The sequence below is a fragment of the Melopsittacus undulatus genome, chromosome 4 (assembly GCF_012275295.1).
Source record: "Melopsittacus undulatus isolate bMelUnd1 chromosome 4, bMelUnd1.mat.Z, whole genome shotgun sequence".
NCBI lineage: Eukaryota > Metazoa > Chordata > Aves > Psittaciformes > Psittaculidae > Melopsittacus > Melopsittacus undulatus.
In genome coordinates, this window is record NC_047530.1 from 8276763 (window position 1) to 8297296 (window position 20534).

Genomic DNA, 20534 nt, shown 5'->3' on the forward strand with positions numbered 1-20534 from the left:
TTGGTGATCATGCTGGGTTTCCTTCCAGGTGATTCAGATTTCTGTAGCCCATAGTAAAGGCACACCTGTTCTGCTAACGTCTTTGGTATTCTGTTAAAGAGTCCATGAAAAAGAATTGTCCAGAGAACAAAGCTTGGGTAGGTCTGTGACAGCTCCAGGGCTTGTCTGAGCTGTGGCTGAGGTATTACTACATGCTAATTGCAGGAAGAAAACAGTCCATATCCAAAAGAACAGCTACTTCAAATGCTGAAAGCTGTTAACATGGATATTCCTTGTATCCTGCAAACTGGTGCCATGCACTCTCAGCCAGTGGGTGAGTCACTGGGAAATATAATGATTCAGTAACCACCTCAGTACAGACTACTCTTGCCAACTTCATCTCTGTTGGATTCCATGCTCTGTACATGGAAATGACACTGGCCTTAGTCACTTTTGTTGCTGGGCTTCAACGCCTTTCTCCCATGCACATCATGTTTACAGTAAGCCATTATATTTCTCCATCAGTCAAGCTTTCCCTTGTGATTTTATCCTTGGAAATATGTATAGTTCTATAGTTCTACACATCCCACAATAGGAGAATATTGATGTTACGCTTTTTGCAAGCATGTGGTTTCCATTGCAGTCTCAGCTTTGGAAAGAGGTAACACACAGCTTTTCTTGGTAACATTGGCAGAAGAGATGTCAGCCATGGAAGTGCTTTTTTTGTGTGTCTATACTGCCAAATTCTTGTAGCCTCCAATAATCCATATTTATTTTACCTTTTTCTTTTTAGAAAGAGACATGTACTAGGAAATGGGAAAGTTTAGAAGTGGAATTCTGGATGGAAAGAATGTGAGTAAAATTTCAGAGCTGAAAAGGTATAGATCTGCCAGGGAGTAATGATATCTCAGAGAAAGAGGAACTTCTTCCAGCTTTTCCTCCCAGCAGCGAGCTGAAGTTAGTGCCAAACTTACCTTAAGTTCCCCAGCTAGTTCTGTCATTCAGTGTATTTCATACAAATCTTACCTTCTGTTCGACATGTATATCCTGATTGTGGAAATGTAGTAACATTGGCACAATATGATAACCTAGACACAAGATGCATGTAAAACCTAACAGAGGTGCTCTTCAAGTTGTTAATATTAATTAAACAATGCCTAGAAGACTCTGGTGAAACTGAACCCAGGACACTTGGTTAAACTTGAAAAACAACAAATAATAAAATTACCACCTTAATGGGGATGGTCTTAATCAATGTTGCCTGGAGGAGTACAAACCCCGAAAGATTAACTTTATCTCTCTTCTAAATGCCATTGTGAGTTTGGTTGAAAAAAACAACCCTAAACTACACATTCTCGTGTATCGGAGCTTAGCATTACCAAAAAAAAGGAACATAGTCCAATCAAAACTGATTAACTGCATGGTAAATATGGCTTCTTATTCTCAGACATGGAAAAGCTGCAGAAGAAAATCACCAGTGTTCTTGGTTAGTTTCTCCCACAGTCAAACTCAGGGATATCTATTTAATTTGTCTGTGAGAGATACTTTAAGAGATGGTGTAAGCATCTCCTGCAAATGTGGATGCAGTCACAGGCAGATATATAAGAAGGACAGAATAAGATGCAGTGGTTGGAAACTGGACCGAGCAGATTCAGGGTAGATAAGAGGAACATCCTTCACCATTCAAGTTAGAAGGCATGTGGAGGGTTCTCCACCCTTGGAAGTCAAACCTACTTATTTATATTTAAATACATTTTATCGCTGAAATAAAAGTTTTAAGGCTGGAAGTGATATTTGGTAAAATATCACAGACTTTGCAGAAACTCAAAGGTTACATACTACATAACTATTGATCCTTTAAGATATATGAAAGCTCTTATGAATGTGTGTAGCAGTTGAACTATTGACCTGAATGAGAGATGCTGTTAGTAGACTCTATAGATTCTCATAGTATTAAATAACTACACCCATTCAGTGACTGACCTAGGTCTTACAAGATAAAATGTCTGGGACAAGACCTTCTATTACTTACCTCTGTGTTTTCAAGCTCAGTGGGAGCTAATTCTTATTTGCTGTTCATTTGTAATCAGTTGTAAATTATAATCTGGAACAGTCACAACTGTCTTTCCTAATAAGTATTTACAGAATGCATTAAATAGTAGTCTTTGCTTTCCTCAAGTCATATGGTCATGTGTTAATAGTAGGACATGGCTCCACATAGACCAGTGTGTCTTTGTTCTACTGTATCTTAGCATATAGTCTTAAGCATTGGTATTTTTATGGGCTCTCCTGCCTTTCTTCTTGTTAGGCTACCATATATTGGTTCACGTGCTTAGAAGGTGATCCTGTATTATGCCTTTTAGAAAGCAAATAGTGATACTAATGTAACTGTATTACATTTTAAGAAGGAAAGATCATAAAACTATTTAAAAAATCCCAACCAGATGCTCACACAGCTTCTGTATGTTTTCTGATTCTGTCTTTTCAGTCCTGGCCCTCCAGAGCACATAATTACCAATGACGTCCTAGTGGTAAGTTTCACATATGAATTTAGCTTGGAGTGACTTCTCCTTCGGTTTGAGTCTCTCCTCTTCCTCCCATCCATCTGACATTTCAGAAGCTACAATAATAGATAAAAGGATGGTGTGCATTATAGAGCAAAAACTGTGGAACAATTCCCATTCATTATGGCTTAACTGTTGTCCTCTTGATTCAAGAATAGAATCAGTGTTTCTTGAAGTCCTCAGGTTTTACATATGTCAATATTTTGCCCATCTCTGGTTTGTTCGTGTTGCAGAACCCCGTATTTGTTGATGTTCAAAGTGAAAACTGCTTGTGTTTTGCGTAATACAGTATGGCACTTGGCAGGAAAAACAGAGGTTATAAAAGGGATGAGTCTGTAGATTGTTCAGTATGCTCATGGCTGGAAAACTATCTAATGTAACAGCTTTTTGGGGAATGATTTTTTAAATAAAGATTTATTTTAGTCATTGAAACATAGAGTCCTACTTTAGTGGTAGTCAGCATGGGTATATTACCTGTGTCCTTGGGCTGGCCCAGCAGCTAAGCAGTACAAAGTACTGTGTGTCAGCCACTTCAAGTTTGCACGTGATTTGCAGATGGTAGTCTTCAATACCCCGGAGACAAAGTAACACATATTCTTTTCTTCCCCCCTCATTTTCTGTGTGAGGTATAAGGGCTGTAATGATTGACATGAGTTGTTCCTGAAATGCCTTGGAAAACTGTCCTGGCATGAGTTATTAAAGGTGAACTGGAATGACTCAGGTGGAGGGTAGGGTGGAATATAACCATGATTTCCCTGCATCAGAACCAGCAAGAAGATGCCTTGTAAACTAATCACTGCCGCAATACACAGAAACTCATCATCAGGTGTTTTCCCTCACCTTTCCTGAGTAATTATCAGATATATGTGTAGCTGTTCGGGCAACGATGTGTTGTACAGTATCCTGATTTTGGGATAACTTGAATGGGTATAACAACATCTGGCAATATACCACTCTATGGACAAACTAGTTCTGAAGAAGTGTAGCTGGGCTACTGTCCTAGGTTAATAAGTTCTGAATTTACTCTTGTGCAGCTGGATTGCTTCCAGTGTTGAGACCAGTTTAGTTGGCTCTGTATTACAGGTAGTGTTTGTCTGCATGATGTTTCATTATTTGCAGCAGATGTGGCATTTGCTATCTTCACACTTTTCCACTCCTGTTTTTTACAGTCCCGTGATCTCTGCTGCTTGGAAGTACAAGTGGACATTAATGAAAGCAGGAAATATCTGAAAGGTATGCTGATTTATCTGTCAACTGAGGTCATGACCGTATTAACCCTATCGTAGTCATTCAGATCCAGATAGAGGCACATACAGAGATGACTAAGGAAGTTCTAAAGACAGTAAAATGTAATAGAGGGAAAGTCCCTGAACTGCTCCATTTGTAATGCTGTCCTCTGTGTCTCTTCCTAGTCTGGACACAGTAAACTTTGCTGGTGGAAGTATGATATGATATGATATGATATGATATGATAGAGCGCTGACTCTTGGAGCACTCCAGGCTTTACAGTAAAGGCCAGTTTCTGTGCTGTAGGAGACTTGCCAGTGTGGCATCTTACACAGTTACCACAGAGAATGACTCCAGAATAGTTTGCTGACTATGCTGGCTATTTTGCTTGAACAACGTTATTATTCTCTGAAAAAAAAACCTCTTCTCCCTAGAGGGTAAAAATCTCGTGCTTACCGTGCCTGAATCTCATGAGAGAATACAGAAAACTACAGAGGACAAAGACACTTTCTACTTCCATTGCGTGAAGGCTTGGGAGCCAGTTCTGAAAATCAGGCTGCAGGTAATGGAGGCTGTACAGTACCACTGTTCATCCTGCTTGCTCTTTTCATTGTCACCAAAACAGTAAAGAATTGAATTGTTTCTATTCTGTGAATAAACCCCATGTTTTTTTGTTCTCTGTAGAAAGTTTCTGATAAGGAATATGAGGATAGCAATTTAAGTGACACCTTAACAGTTCCACTGAAATTTCTCCCTGTTGGATATAAAGTGAAAATAACCCTCCCTGTAAGAAATGTAAGTGCTTCACCATTTATACTTTTTTTGAGAGAAGAGTACCCCTAAGTATTTAACACCAAAATGTTTAAAGAAAAGAATAAATTCCTAAGTTTGAGAATTGTGTAAATGCAAGTTTTCTCTGAAAAAAAGGTTTTTTTCTAGTGAAATACAAATTTTCTTTCAATAAAATCCATAATTGGGAGTTCATCCTGGTCAGTTTGAGATGCTGTCCTTACACAGTTAAAGATGAATATTCAGTACTCCTAGCAAGGCTTTGGGAAGCCCCAGTGCTCTTTATCAAGCTTGGATGGTTAGCTCAGTCCATATACCTACATTTAAGATGGCTAAAGTTAGGTGAGTTAAATCTTACCCTTGGAGACCAATTCAGATCACAGAATGGTTTAGGTTGGATAGGACCTTAAAGATCATCTATACCAACCCTCTGCTGCTATGTTCTTGTGGGTACAGTCATAATTGTAACTGGTGTTTAGTTGCTTTCCTTCTCTTTCCCAATATAGTTTTGCAAAGAACTTAATGCAGGGTGGTAGTGGTGGGGTATTCCAGGTAGCACTAAAAGTCAGGATTTCAAACTTCTCTTTTTCCCAGTGATTCACATTCCTGCTTTCAATTTTTCCTTTACAGAATGTGCCACTGTATTTGTACCTCCAACTAAATGATTGGTAAGAGGACTGGGTTCTTTTTCTCCAGAGGTTTTATTGCTCTTTGAACTATGACTTCTAGAACAGAGTGTCCTTTACTTAGATACAAAGAATGCACATGACTAGAGGCAAACTATTATGATAATTAAGTTACCATTAAAGTCACCACAACAGATCAAAGTTAAATGTCCTTGGGGCAAAAGAGTCACACCAAGATGCAGAAAACCCCCACCAAGCTATGAGAATTTCAAACAGTGAGGAACTTAGTCACTCAGTGTCCTTTGCATCAAAGAACCAGACTGAGATTGAAGGGCTCTTCAAAAGGGACACAGAAGCAGGAAGGCAAAGGGAAAAAGGAATTTGAAATAAGCAAAACATTCAGAGCCCATACATTACTCAAACCACACAGGTGCTCATAAACAGATTTGTGGCTCTGGTGATATCAGTAAAAAGAGGCACAAGCTAGGGAAGATGAAAAGTACTGTAAAATAATGAGACAGACAACACATAAACCAAAATTATATGACTATATTTTTCATTGTACTTTTTCTGTATAAATCCGTGGTACAAGTCCCCAGGAAAGACCTTGTTAGATTCAAGTCACCTTTTGCTTAGAAATTATGTGAAGCAGAAATAGAAAGGATTCGGCTTATAAAGACACAAAGAAACCTTTCTTTTTTCATATTTGCTACCCTTAGCTGGCAGTAAAACCTGCATTGAAACATTAGAGAATAGAGACCATGTAGAAGCAAAGCAGTTATTTCCTTAAAACTGGAAGGTGGATTTCTGTCTCTAAATCTGAACAGTGAATCACGTTTTTTATGGTATTTTGCTGACTGCAGTTGTTGAAAATAGATTCATGTACATTCTAAACACCATTCCCATGCCTCTGTTTCAGCACAGAAAAACTAGATGTGCGCTTAGGCTATGATTTATGCCGAGAAGAGCAAGAATTCTTGCTAAAAAGGAAGAGAGTGGTTGCCAGTGCCCTGAAAAGGGTGCTTCATCTGGAAAGAGATCTACATGGACACGAGGTTTGTGAGTTGGAATCCAAGCTTGGGGTGTGGGTCTGTTCAGTTAGGATTGGCACATCTCCCCACAAAATTCCTAGTAGTTTTTGCAGGTTGATGACAACCCCGTTGACGTGAATGACAGCAGAACAAGTTCTCATTGTGGCATACCCATATTAATCTAAAATTTCAGCTCAGCTATTCATGCCTCCATTCTTCTCCATAGGTCAAATTCTGAAGGACATAATGTTCAAAGCCAGAGCTTCCAACAGTGTGATGCAGTGGGTCAACAAGATATGAGGTGTTTGTACATTGTGTCAGATACAGCCTAGTGAGACAACCCAAACCAAGCAGGAAAACAGGAGTATTTGAAATTTACCTCACATAGATATTTATGAAATCACTGTCATGTCCCTTCTTTAGACTTTCACAAAAAGTCAAAATTCTTTAGGGTGGAGAAAGAACATTTATAACAAACTCCAGCTGAAATGTTTTGCTGCCAAGATCCAGGGCGAATTTTAAGTGAACATGATTTTCTTGCTGGAATAATATTTGTTAAATAGATGTTCTCCAAAGAATAATTTTGTCTACTTGATATATTTTTTTTCTGAACTTAAATCCATTCTTAATTACACTTATTGCAGGTTTTGTTATTTATAATAAAATCATATCATTATCTGTTATTAATCATTGCAATTCCAATTATAAAGAAGAAGCTGGGGAAGGAAAGATGAAATTCATTGTATATTCAAAATCATCCAAACTCATCCAAGCTTTAGGGTTAAGGGAACCCACTGAGTATCTAGAGGTTAATTTAAAGAAGGTACAGGTAAAGGCTGGCAGAATGTTGCTTTAATTTCATTGTCCTCCAAAGAAGTCCCCTGAGGAAATTAAGAGCTGTAATTAGCTTGTCCATGTAGGCAAGTGAGTAACTTTTTGAAGACAATACTTATGTTTTGAACAGGTCCCAGTAATAGCTGTTATGGCAACAGGCGGAGGCCTCAGAGCAATGTCAGCTATGTTTGGCCACCTCATAGCTCTCCAGAAGCTTAATCTGTTGGACTGTGTTACCTACGTCACTGGGGCTTCTGGCTCGACATGGTGTGTATAGCAAATGAGATTTGTATTTGGAATGACTCTTAGACTGCATTTCTACACAGCGAGAGAGATGCCTCTCTTTCAAAGCCTTACATTGTTAATAAGTGAATGTAATTCCCTGGTAAAGCTATTACTGTTGACTCTCAATCACAACTTCAGCTTACACTTGTCAATTCTCTCTTTTGATGAAAGTGGTTGGGTCAATATAGTAATTTTCCAGAACAACACATCTAAATGGATTATTTTCCCATATTTCTGTTCTTTAGGACCCTAGCAGACCTGTATGAGCATGCTGACTGGTCACAGAAGTCTCTAGAGGGGCCACTTCAGGCAGTAAAAGAACAAGTGACAAAATGCAAGCTCAACCTTATGTCTATAGAACATCTGAAGTATTATCACAAGGAACTTGCTGAAAGAGCAAAAGCAGGACATGTGTCATCTTTTACAACTCTGTGGTCCCTTGTTCAGGAAATGTTTCTACATGAACGGGTATGTGCATGGTCCTACCACACATTTGGGAAATATCCAGTAATTTTCTTCAGAGCTTTACATTTAAAGGGCATGACACACTGTATGGAACAAATCCAAAGTGAATCCCAGTGTGATTTGTAAACAATAACAAAGGATCTTGTAGCCAGGATTTTCCATGGTAGATAATGGTTTGAAAGTGCCTCTGTGCTAAGGGTACCCAACAGCTAACAACTAGTAGGAAAACTTGCAGAAATAACTGAGCAATCCCACCCTGAAAAATCAGGTCTTTTGAAGTCTGTTTTAGTTGGACACTTAAGAACTAGAGTAATCTGTCCTCATGTGAATATTAGTCTCAGCCTTAGGAAAGATCTGTGAGATGCACGCAATCAAGGCACTTTGATGTTAATGAAAAACAAATCAAAAGGAATCAAAAAAACAACCAGGAAGGAAAGTGCAGGAACATGAAGGAAGAAGTCTCTTATAAAAATGTGACTCACAGATTCCTCTGGGTTGTAAAACATTTACAGTCTATCTGTGCCCAGATAGATTGCATTGGTGTTTTTTTGCCTTATGCTCTTCCAGAGGTTTACTGTGTTGTTTTTTTTTTTTATCTGATTAGCCAAGAAAGTACAAACTCACAGATCAGCGCAAAGCTTTGGAGCATGGACAAAACCCATTGCCTTTCTATTCAGTCCTCAATGTGAAAGAGGAAAAGTTCAGTACATTCAGATTTAGAGGTAAGTATTCATTCCTAGAGTTTTTTCTGACTCTAAGATGGGACAAAGAGAATTTGGAGGAAGGAGTTGTGTGTGTGTGTAGAAGAAAAGAAGAAAATCTGTTGCTTGCCCTGACTTGGTATTAATCTTTTAATAAAATGTCTTTTTTGGAAACTGATGGATGTTGATTACAAAGAGCAGATCTGCTGTATGACACCCTCAGGCACAAGCAGGGCGTTTCTGAAGAGCTGGGCTGAAGTTCTAGTTTTGCCACAGACATTGTGAGTGAGTGTTAGCAAATCATTTGGTCTTTTCCTGCCTTTCATCCACACCTATAAAATGGTTTTGATGGTTCCTTAGTTTATAGAGGTGCTGTGAAACATAATTTTCACTGCCCTAAATATTACACTGATTGAAGTATGAAAAAGGATTGGTATATGATTGCTGTAATGGGTGTGATATGACCACAATTAAATGGACACAGACAACATTCAACAAAAGGTATTAAAATGGGCAGATACTGGAAAGAAAAAGAACAGTTAGTGCTTACATTTGGTTTGGTTTATAGCTACTGTTCTACTGCAATACATGAACAAGACAGCATGAGTCAGGAAAGTGCACGGCCATATTCACACTGTGATACTTTCTAGTTTGGTGCTGATGTGTCTTCAGGCTGTTTTATTATATCATGTAGGCTGACAGGTTTGGGTTAGTAGAGGTTTAATGCCAGTCATTCCTTGCAGGCTGGATCATGCTTGCATGTTGTACATTTGATGCTCTTCATTTAGAGAGCAAGTGGGATCCCAGAATCTTTATATAAGAATATATATATTAGCTTTTGAAGCTAATGTTAGATTCATTCTGAGGTGAAAAAGTTAGTTCTTTTTGTATGCAAATTATCCCTCAGTTTTGCATGAAACTAGACAGTGTAGTTTGCAATACAACGTTACTGACAGTTCAGAACTGCTGAGACAAGTAAGGTCTAATGAGCCCACGGATAGCTTCATCCACAGGGGAAGGTTTTGTTTCCTTACTTTTATTCCATTAAATATGTTATGTGTCAATTCTTTTGTAGAGTGGACAGAGTTCTCTCCTTACGAGGTGTCCATACCAAAATATGGAGCCTCGATTCCTTCAGAATACTTTGACAGTGAGTTCTTCATGGGAAGGCGAGTGAAGAAGCTGCCAGAATCTCGAATCTGCTATCTGGAAGGTGACCTAGTAGTGCAGTATATTAAATCACAGCATGGTAGAAAGCATCATACTAGCTAGCCACTGGTCTGTATACAACAGTCCTCGCCAGAAAGTCTTCACTAGGTCTTGATTCAAGGGTCTTTTTACCCCTTTTGTACACGGCTGCTTGCTGTAAAGCTTCTTTCCTCCTGTCCTCTGTTTTAACCTGGGTGGATTTGGGAGAGTTGCAGCATGGTTCCCCTTTCTGTTTTCTGAACCAAACAAGAAGGTGGAGAACGCAAGTTGAGTGAATAATAAGCCTTTCTTCCCTGAGGAGTCACCAACTGTTCAACTTCATTTCTAGACAATGCATTGGTGAGCTAGAATTGGAAGGAACTGAAAATAAAACATTAACTCATGTAGAACATGAACATGTAGAACAACCCAGAAAGGTGAGAACCATGAGAGCTTTGTCTGTTGAGAATGGTGTCTGTCACTAATCTTCCCTACCGTAAGGATGAAGGAAGTGCTTTTAACCCCCCATGACTGCTTTGACTAGCTGTTCTGCCTGTAAAGGTAAAGAAAAGGAGAAAAGTCAAAGGAATCCATCTGCCCAGGCAGATTTTAAATCCTTGCCAGAATTTTAGCTTTTGATCCCAAAACCAAGGATCCAGTGGAAACAAAAACTGTGTTTCTTACACTGTGAAGACTGCTGGAGATTGTGTTTGTGCCTCATGTGAGTATCTGGCACAGGGCTTAATGACAAAGGATAGCTCTTTCTTTTCCAAAAGCAGATTTACAGATGGAGCCAATTCTATTTTGATCCTGAACCAGTTGAACTCTACAGAAACAAAACATGCCTGAAAGGAAAAAATGGGTCTTAGATCAATGTAAAGAATAAATATATTTAAGGACGGCTTTACGCTTATCCACATTTTTAATGCCTGCTTTCTTCCACAAGTGCACAGTTGAAACTCTAAAACACCATTTGGGTGACTGATACCTCTTATTTTGTTACTCTGTACTATACAGTGGATCATCTGTGTCCTAACAGGGTCACTTCACATGAGCCAATAATATGCAGCTTGTATCCAATAATATGGATACTTGTAATAGTCAATATTTAACATGTGGTGGTGCAGTATTTTTCCCATGTGTTTTGACTTGCAGGTCTTTGGACAAACATCTTTACTAGGAATTTGCTGGATGGCTTGTACTGGTCCTCAAATTCAAATGAATTCTGGGAACGATGGGCCAAAGATATGGTAGATATAGGTAAGAAAGAGTTTTGAAATCAGTATTTTGACCAGATAGTGCTTCCTGTTCAGGGAAGGATTAAGAAAGGTTGTGAGTAACCTCTCACATGTTCTCCCTAAACTTGCTGCATGATATGTTGCCTCACAGTGGATCTTTCACCTGTATCAGAATGATCACTATGTGATGGTAATTTTATTTTATTTTAGCTTAGTTTAGTTTATAATATTTTTATTATAGTTTTTTTAAATACTGAGATGCACACTTCATGCTATTTACAGATGTCTTTCATTTAGAATTTACTCCTGATCTGCTAAATGAGAAATGCAAATGAGAAGGGTAGCTTTTACTTGCAGGCAAAAGTACAAAGCCACTCTGTCATTTGAAAGAGTAAAAGACAAAAGCTGTGCTTGCTTTAAATCAAACCAGATATCTCTTTGTTTAAAAGGGGTTGGTCATGCACATATGTTTTCAAGCAAACTGCAGGAAAGGCAGGGGAGAATGGACCCACAGGAAGTCAATGGGCAGTAGCCAGTAAAGGTGCCTGGCAGAACCCATTGCTGATGTTTTCTTCTCACAGTCTCTTTTCTATTTCAGAAAAGCATTCCCCTGAGGAAGACATCACTGTCATCGAGCCTCCTTCTTGCTTGTCAGGGAAGCTGTATGAGATGTTCCAAGACATTATGACCAAGCGTCCACTTCTGGGAAAGTCCCATAACTTCTTGAGAGGCTTAGAATTTCATAAGGATTATATCCATCAGAGAAAGTTTATTGAATGGAAAGGTAACTGCAACAAAGAGTTAGCTGCAGTGTGCAGGTAACATCTCAGATATTTCTTTTCTTTTATTATACTTTGGAAATCTCACGTTTAGAGATATTTTCTCAGGGTCTGGAAATCTGCTGAGGTGGAACTATGTTCATGGTGTCTGTTTCTTAAGAGTGACAAGATAAATGAACTGTTCCATGGGTCACTCTTTCACCTCCTGAAGATACCTGTTATTTGTGTCAAAGCATGCTCTTCTACAGGAAGTTTGTCACTGCTTAGGTACAGTAGTCAAAAGACTCAGAAAGGGTAGAGTCCTTTGAGGTTAAGAAACAAAGGTAACACCGGAAGCATAAAATAGCGTGTTATTATGTGGATCAGATGAAGGAAAGGACAGATTGCAAACATGTGGTTGCCCATATGTGTGCTATTACTGCTGGATGATTTATCCATCCAGACCCCTCTCTAACTCTTCAGAATCAGAAATACTAGGATCCAACAACAACGAGTTAAAGCCACATAGGTTTAGACTGCAGGTAGAATGTGTAGATTTCACGTATAAATCCAACAGCAATTTCCTATGGCCTGTGCTCTGCAGGCAGGCAAAGTAAACAGTCATGACAATTTTACCTCAAAGTCTATGAAGCAATCTGTGAAATGATAGCAAGGTGGCAGAGCTGAAGCTTTGTGCATCAGAAACCTTCCGGCAATCCCAGCATCCCTATTTATCCCATGAGCAGGTAGCAGTGTGGGAGGACCCTCCTGGATTAACATTATCAAGGTGTGCTCTCTGCCTCCTCTGAGTCCTTCTCTTTGGTAATTTGTGTTTTCTCTTCCCCATTTCATGCAAGTTACAACACTTTTTGCCCCTAGCTGCCACTGCTACATGGTTTGCTGACAGTAGCAAGAGATGGTGGAGCTTTTTTGTAGGTGAAGGCAGAACCTGCAGTGTGCTAAGTGCTTTCAAAATGTTCAGTAAGCAAAAAGTCCGTATTCTAAAGAGTCTGCTCTAAGAAAACAAGTGGGAGAAGGAGAAAGCAAGTAGCATAAGAAGGGTGGGTGAGAGAAGGAGCAAGTGAGTATCTTAAGAAGGTGGATGGGGGACAAAATTGACAGTCAGTAAATGCATGAAAAAACCCACTTTCCTTACATTTTTTTGACTGGCAATTTTGTAAAAGCAGATTTCAAGCAGGATTTGAAGGAAGAGAACATAGAGAAACTGAAGCCTACTTCAGGTTAGATATTCCACAAAATAAACTAAAAAAGGTGAAAAGTGTGAAGTCTGGAGTAGGAAAAGGGAAACTGAATGTCTGGAGTAGGAAAACGTAGCAGATTTTGTATCGTCTTTTGGCTATCTGCATCACACCAATCTAAAGCCAAGTATGGATCTCTAGGAGCAGAAGAAGATGCCAGCTCAATGAACAGAAATTACAGTCTAATGTTAGGTGAAGTCTCCAGAATACAGCTATGTTTTAAAGCTTCCCTGCAGCTCAGGTTTTCTGACACATTCAAACAAGAGACTTCAAATGCCATGTGAAAAGCCTGTTTTTCATGGTGAGAAATTTGAGAACTTGAAGCCTGGAATTAGTGTAATGCATTTACAAGAGGGTTCATGCTTTCAAGGGAGTTCCTGAGGCAGGACTTAAAGTCTCTTTTTGGGTGTGGGATGGAAGAAGAGGCTTTCCCAATGAAATGTCTACTTCTAATTCATATATCCAGCCATGAGAAAATGCTGCACAGTTCCATCTCTGTGATAATAACATGGGGGTAACGGGATTTCAACTAAAACTGTTCACCAAGCCAAATAAAAGGGCAAAGTACGCTGTGTTTCTGTGAGGGACTGCAAGCAAACGTCTCTCATTACAGCAGAATCTGTGAATTCCCAGCAACCATGAATGCTAATATAAGCAAATAATTTTGTGAAGACCTGACAGTGAGGGAATGGAAAAAAGATGAGTTATTACTTCAAGCTGCTGTCAAACATCCCAGCCCCTGGAACAAGCTAGAGCTATTCTGCATGGTTTAAATTAACATGAATGAGACCAAGGAGGCAGAGAGATCGAAAGGAGTGAAATGCTGGAACTTACCTGCAGTATTTTTGTGATCAACAGCTTCTTAAAATACCTAAGCACAAAGGATTTAAGGCTCAAGGGCTCTGCTCTGTGCTTTGCTCCCTCATTTCATGAACTTGAGGAACACTCTTAAACCACTATTTTCATATTTAAAACCATGGCAAAATGTTTCATATTCCATGGGACTAGAAATGGCCCAGGGGAACGATAATGGACTTGCTGTCTACAGGGTAGGCTGGTGGGGTTGTAAGCAGAGGAACAGAAGTTGAGCTGTGAGAAGTTTATGAGTATAGATATCAATTTACCAGTTGGTATAATCCCTTTTGTCTCCTTTTGGTGTTAATGTGAGGTTTAATTAACTCAAGCAATATTTTAAGCTGTTGGTAGGGGATTATTTTAAGCTGTTGGTAGGTGATGCTGTGAGCATGATGTGGTATGTTTTTGCAGCATGGCTAAGATCATTTATATGAAAGCAGGTTGAAGTCAGGTTTCTTACCCTGCAATAGGAGTCTAATGCAGAGAACGCAAAAGCAAAAGATGAGCAATGCAGACCATAGTGATGTACTGCGTTTGTTAGACCTGATGCTGCACTGTGAAACTGTTTGTGTTGTTTGCATTGTTTTTCCCAGTTCTCAGGGGAAAAAAATAAAATCGGCCAGATTCTGTATTCTGTGAGAAATCGCTCCCCAGAGCAGCGGTGAGGCCAGCGGAGCCTGTGTCTCACCTGTGTGCCTGGCTGCCTCACAGCCTGCCTCTGTGAGTGTGCTGGGGGAGTGTGGTAACAGGCCAGAGGTGCTCAGACGTGCAGTTTGGAGGGAGTGCTCCTGAGGCCACGTTTGTGGGCTCGCCTTATGGAGGGAGGTGAGCCTGGTCTTGAGGGCAACCAAGGGGCTGCCCTTAGCACAGATAGATTTACTGACTCCTCCTTTCCTACCAATGCACCACTAACTGTATTAAAAATGTTTTTCAGACTCTGTGCTGGATGCTTTCCCTAACAACCTGACACCGCTGCAGAAATACCTTTGCCTGATAGATGTTGGCTATTTCATCAACACCAGTGGTGCAGGGCTTTTCAAGCCAGAGAGGAATGTAGATGTCATTATCTCACTTGATTATGGCTTGGGGAATGTGTTCAAGGTGAGAAGAGTTACGTACTTGGTGCTTTGGGTGACATGGCTTAGTGTGAGGTGTCCCTGCCCATGGCAGGGGGGTTAGAACTGGGTGATCTTAAGGTCCTTTCCAACCCTAACTATTCTATGATTCTATTCTATGATTCCTTGCCATCCTGGTAAAACTGTTTGTGTGTTATTAATACTTTTAAGAAAATGGTTCTCTAAATTTGATCATATAGTCAAGAGCAAAACAGTCACCAGGTCTTGGAGGAGGAAAGAAACTTCCCCCAGGACTAGAACTATAGAAACTGCTAAGCTTTTTCCTCTATAGTGGATTGCAGCATATACTTTCTAGGATCCTCAGAGAATGCAGGAACAATTGGTTGCTGGAGATATGACCTTGATCTCTGTTGATCTGTCCTCAAGACAAGCTCTAAGCATGGATTTTGGTCATTCCCTCTAGCTGTATAAAACTTAATGGGCGGTAAGAAGCATCTTCCAACTTGTGGTGAGTGATGGCAGGGTGCAATGTTATACTACGGCTACTTTGTACTACAAATTCATTAGAGAGTGATTTTAGGGACTGAGTTAAGTTGCCATAGTATTTCTATGATACCTCAGTAAACCTGATTCTTGTGTTAGTATTATCTTTAAGGCAATGACATTCTGTTTCCACAGCAATTAGAGATGACATACAAATACTGCAAGATACAAAAAATCCCGTTCCCAAAAGTGGAGATAAGTAAAGAAGAAGAGATGAACCCAAAGGAATGTTACGTGTTTTCGGATGCAGAGGACCCCAGAGCACCCATAGTAATCCATTTCCCCCTGGTGAATGACACCTTTAAGGAATTCAAAGAGCCTGGTAAGTTCAGTCAGCAAAACTATCTAGTTGAGTTCAGGCCATTTGTCTTTCCAGAGCATGGATTGCAGTTGTCCTTTGTAGCAGTAATTCTAAGTGAGGGCACTGCCTTCATGTGAGTGAGACCATTCTGTCTCCTACCCATCATGGTCATACACATCAATTTACTTGTTTCACTGGGCCATGAAGGAGCATGCCCACCCATCTGTCAGGACAGGCTTAGGGTTTACATTCAGCTCAAAGTACGTAAATTTCCACCATGGCAGAGGAGGAGGTGTCAACTCTTCCTGTTAATCTAGCCATGTTAATCTTCCCACCACAACCAGGATTGTGTCCCACATTCACAGGGTAAAACTGTATCTCTCATGTGGTAAACCATGATGCAACAAAGATAGCTGAGTCAGGTCCATGTCTCCACTGATAAGACTTGATATACTGCTCAAGAAGCAGGTTAGCAAACCAGAGCAGGCTCAGTGATGTTGAGTAAGACGCAGGCTTGAGTGTTGAGTAAGACACAGAGCAAGGCTTCAAGCCACAACTCACATGACAAGGCATACTGGGGAAGGCAGTACTTGCAATGGTAAGATGTTGGGGAAAAAGGCCAGAATTCTTCCTCAGTCATAAGAGACTTGGAATATCTGCCAGCTGCTTCTTCCCTCACTCTCCCCCTACTATTTTAACACCTATCAGTAAGCAAGCAGGCTGGGCACTAGTTGCTTCTCCCATGCTCTCATGCAGTTGGGTTAGTTCTGTGTGGAGGTCCAGCAGGCCCTGGGCAGGAGTATTTGCCTTCTGGTGTTGTCTTTGTATGAAGGCATGAAGCAGCAAAGGCCATATTAGTACAAGGGAGCTTCAGCATAGACTAGGTTTTCCAACAGCTCATGGGTTACTCTGCAAAAATCAAACAGGCAGTATCATCTTATTGCTTTTGCTGTCTGACTTCCTTAATCTGAGACCTTCCTCTGTGCTGAAGCTCTTACAGCAACAAACCTTTCTGAGCTTCTGCTTTCCCTCACTCAGCACACCAGACAGAGCATTAGCTCTCCTTCCAGCTTTACCCCAAATTATACTGTGGTACCTGGTGGGACGGCAGCAAAATTGATGTTTCTGAGGGAAAACCTGGAGAAGGTTATAAACAACAGGAAAGGAGGTCAAGTAAAGCTCGTTTTCTAGTATAAAGTTCACGAGTGTTTAGAGAGTACGTGCAGTAGGAGATACACCAATAAAATCACATTTAGAAACTGGATGAACAGAGGAGGTACCCAGTAAAAGAAACTAGGCTTGTTCAGTAGAGGCTGGAGATGGTCCAAATGGCAATGCACAGTGAGATATGTCTATTGAGCAGTGACTAGCAGGTAAAAAGGGTGTTTTACATTGTCCCTGAATGAAAGATGGATGAGATTATGTAGAGCAAAGCAGCTGCTGCAGCTTCTCAGGGCTCCAGGACCAAATTGATGAGCTGTGACGCTCACCTGCATGTCTCTGAGCAGCCGCTGATTCATCAGTCAAACTGACAGCCTGCAACTGATGTGGGTGGTTGGGGAGGGAGGTCCTTGGCAAGCTGCTTGTGTGGATTTCAAGTTTAACAGTGGAGCTTTTCATTTCTAGATGGCTGAGAGACACCTTGTGGAATGTGGGTACTTATTTATCTTGCTTTTAACTGTTTAAACTCTAGAAAACAGAATCAGCTTGTGAAGTGCTCATTCACATTGCAGTTACAGACTGTGATTTTGTGTGCTTGAAGAAGATGCAGCTGTATCTGGGTGTGGGTAGCACAGACGGTATGTCTCTCTGAATATTGGGAGGCTCAGTGAAGCAAACCTTGGACGTTTCTAATACAGCAACTTCTAGCGACAGCCTGTGCCCAACACCATTAGATTACACTGTCCAGAAACTACAAGGTTAGACTAGAACCTGCTACGTCTCAAGCAAAATTCATGTGTCATTTTCATGCGATTCTGGTAGACATTATAAGGAACAGGTCAGCAGTCTGTTTGCAGCCCTGCTGACGGCTATTCACAATACATTTGTGATTTGGATGTATTTGTTTCAGACTGCAAAGAGACAAAGAAATAACGTAACTCTAAACACTTTGTAGAAGCATAAATCAGAGTCTGAAGTCCCTGGTGGAGGTTATTAGGGTGTCTTTGTCAGTAAAAAATTGACCTAACAGAGGGGGTGGGTATTGGCAATATCCAACATGTATTCCAGGTGTGCGGATTGTCTGAGAGTCATGGGGTTTGGGAAAGGATCTGGACCCAGGGGCACGCTGCCCAGGAATGACTGTCTGGGAATGACTGTCTGCAGGGGCAGGACAAGGGGGAAGGTAACAATTCCTGCCAGCCCTGCTGAGGGATTTCCAGGTCTGAGCTTTAGCAGGAGGGGCAAGGAAGAGCAGCTGGAAAAGCTGACCAGGAATGGCTCTTCCAGGCTCTGGAGGGGTGCAGTCTTTCCTGGAGGCTGTTTTTAATGGCAGGTTCTGCCAAGTAGATCAGTTCCCTCCAATACCATGTGTTTTGTGCTCCAGATTGATCTCACTGTGGTGGCTTTTGTCTTTGCAGGGGTAAAGCGCTCTCTCTCAGAGATGGAGGAAGGCAAAGTGAATCTGGATAACAGCTGCTCACCCTATTACCTCATTAGGCTAATTTACTCATCTGAAAACTTTGACAAGCTTGTGAACCTGAGCACATACAACATCCTCAATAACAAAGACCTGCTCCTCCAGGCAATCCGGAGTGCTGTAGAACGGAGGAGAAGCAGCAGGACTTGGAATCTCCCCAGCTACTCTAGAGCTGGATACCGCTAGGCTGGGTTTTTGCACTGTTCCCTACTGAAGGCAACAACAGTCACACTACAACACATCACAGTCACATTACAACATGTCATAGTCACATCACAACACATCACAGTGTTCATTATTTGCAAGAAACTGAGGAAACCTGTACATTTCTCATCTTGCCTTGTTCAAGTTCCTGGCTTTCAAAAGGGTTTATTTAGGCTCCTTCCCCCAATCTTTCAGACCACAAGAGCTTCACACTGCGGTCTTGCTTTGTTAAGATATTAGGGTCCTGGTTAGCAGAGATCTTCCAGGATCGACCTGATGTTATACAATATGGTGGTGGTGATAGTGATAGTTCTTCAGAGCCTGTTACCTCAATCCTGAGCCTATTGTCGGTGTCTTTTCAATGCTTGGTTACAAAGCAACTCCTGGCCATTTGCATTCAGTGATGTCCAGATTTTCAGACGGGCTGAGCAACTAGAATTTGCACTGAATTGGTGGGCTCAGCTTTGAAGTCAGGCCAAAGAGTCATATTTATCTGTGAACAACGGCCAAACTGCAACGTGAGCAATTGCATTCTGTCTGGCCAATTACCTTTGCTGATTTAGAAATTATTCCTTTTTTTTCCATTCCTCTGCAAGAGCTTGGCACAGAAAGACTGCTCCAGACTGCCATGAGGGGGGCAGTTACATTTCAAGGAGAGAGGACATTAGCTACAGAGAGGGAGTACAGTGCTTTTGAGCATTAGCTGGAGGAAAAATTCCGCACAAGGCATGAGTGATTATATTGATTTATATGGGTAGTGCCTTCATGCATTAAAATGTCAAAAGTCTGAAACAAGCTTTTGATACCAGAAATTCAAGGGGAATAATTACCATAGACTCAAGTACAGTTAATTTAATAAGACATAAGCTAGTGCTCCTTATGTATGTCAACTGAATGCAGGATAACATAACTCACAGAATGCACAGACATTGTATTTTCACACCCAGAAGATTTTTTCCTGTTACAGTCTTCTACCCCTAATATCATAGGCAAGGTATTTTTAATGGGTGCTACACTAAAATAGAGCACAAATAAGGAAAAGGAAATTCTTCATCACACCTTTTTGCTGGAGGAAAATGTTTGGAAAAATGACACCTGGTTTTCGTTTGCTTTGGAGTGCAATGAGAGACTTTGCATTGAACTGGGAGCCTGGAACATCTTAATAGCCCTCCAGAATCTGAAAGGAAAGGATGCTGAGCAGCATGAAACAGAGCTCCACAGAAGTCAGAGAAGTTTCCAGACTTCCTAGCACTGAAGGATTTGGACCTGGTTCTGGCTTATTTAATCCAAGCACAGCATACTCATTGGGATCTCCAAGGAAAATCTTATACATTTCTTCTCTGTTGGAAATTTACTTCATATCTAGAATTGGTTTTAGTTGAAATCCAAAATTAGACCAAGAAAGAGAAACAGGGCCCTGCCTTTTTGGTATATGTAGGCAGTATTCAAGCTCAGAGGGAGTGCATTTATGAAAGGCTTCATTGACTGAACCCTGAATCTGTGAAATGCTGCTTCTGCTGCAAGCAATGTCAATGAATACGCCTCAGCAAGATTCCTTGTGCAATGCTTATTTACTGAGCTAAGGAATACTATGTGAAACCTGAGGAGTCTTAACAGCTGGAATGCAACTGTACAACTGAATTCAGGCCATAGGAACTAATGAGATGCTGTCTGCAAGAAAAAAGTAGCCATTTTGAGTTGAAAGATGAGATGGCAGCAGGCTGCTATCTCAGGAGAGGCAATCCTACCAACAGGATCTGTTATCTTCCTGTAGGAGAGCAGTACATTCTGACACAGTATGCTGTGATGCAGATAGATGCACATACAAGCACATGTGGCTGTGTGCATGCATACACAGGGTGTGCACTGTTTTCATGCTCCCCTGGCTGGTCCTACAAAGAAACCTATTCCTACAATCTGCTTGCACAAAACAAAACCTGATTCCAGCTTGACTGTGGAGAGGCTGCAGGCTC

At 40.8% G+C, this 20534-nt stretch overlaps 1 protein-coding gene across 4 annotated transcripts in view; it reads left to right on the forward strand.

Annotated features, from left to right (window-relative positions):
* The window catches only part of LOC101877379 (cytosolic phospholipase A2 beta), a 29458-nt gene extending 9916 nt beyond the window's left edge, over window positions 1-19542 (forward strand). For all 4 annotated transcript variants that reach the window (XM_005143954.4, XM_031044499.2, XM_031044500.2 and 1 more), the window contains 16 exons: window positions 773-831; window positions 2468-2510; window positions 3713-3776; window positions 4205-4332; window positions 4455-4565; window positions 5190-5227; window positions 6105-6240; window positions 7181-7317; window positions 7581-7803; window positions 8405-8522; window positions 9577-9714; window positions 10845-10949; window positions 11526-11711; window positions 14734-14900; window positions 15554-15740; window positions 18299-19542. In XM_005143954.4, the coding sequence (XP_005144011.2) occupies window positions 773-831; window positions 2468-2510; window positions 3713-3776; window positions 4205-4332; window positions 4455-4565; window positions 5190-5227; window positions 6105-6240; window positions 7181-7317; window positions 7581-7803; window positions 8405-8522; window positions 9577-9714; window positions 10845-10949; window positions 11526-11711; window positions 14734-14900; window positions 15554-15740; window positions 18299-18543 (2085 nt within the window). In that variant the 3' untranslated portion in view covers window positions 18544-19542. The remainder of the gene's footprint in view (window positions 1-772; window positions 832-2467; window positions 2511-3712; window positions 3777-4204; window positions 4333-4454; window positions 4566-5189; window positions 5228-6104; window positions 6241-7180; window positions 7318-7580; window positions 7804-8404; window positions 8523-9576; window positions 9715-10844; window positions 10950-11525; window positions 11712-14733; window positions 14901-15553; window positions 15741-18298) is intronic.
* Window positions 19543-20534: the final 992 nt, after the last annotated feature.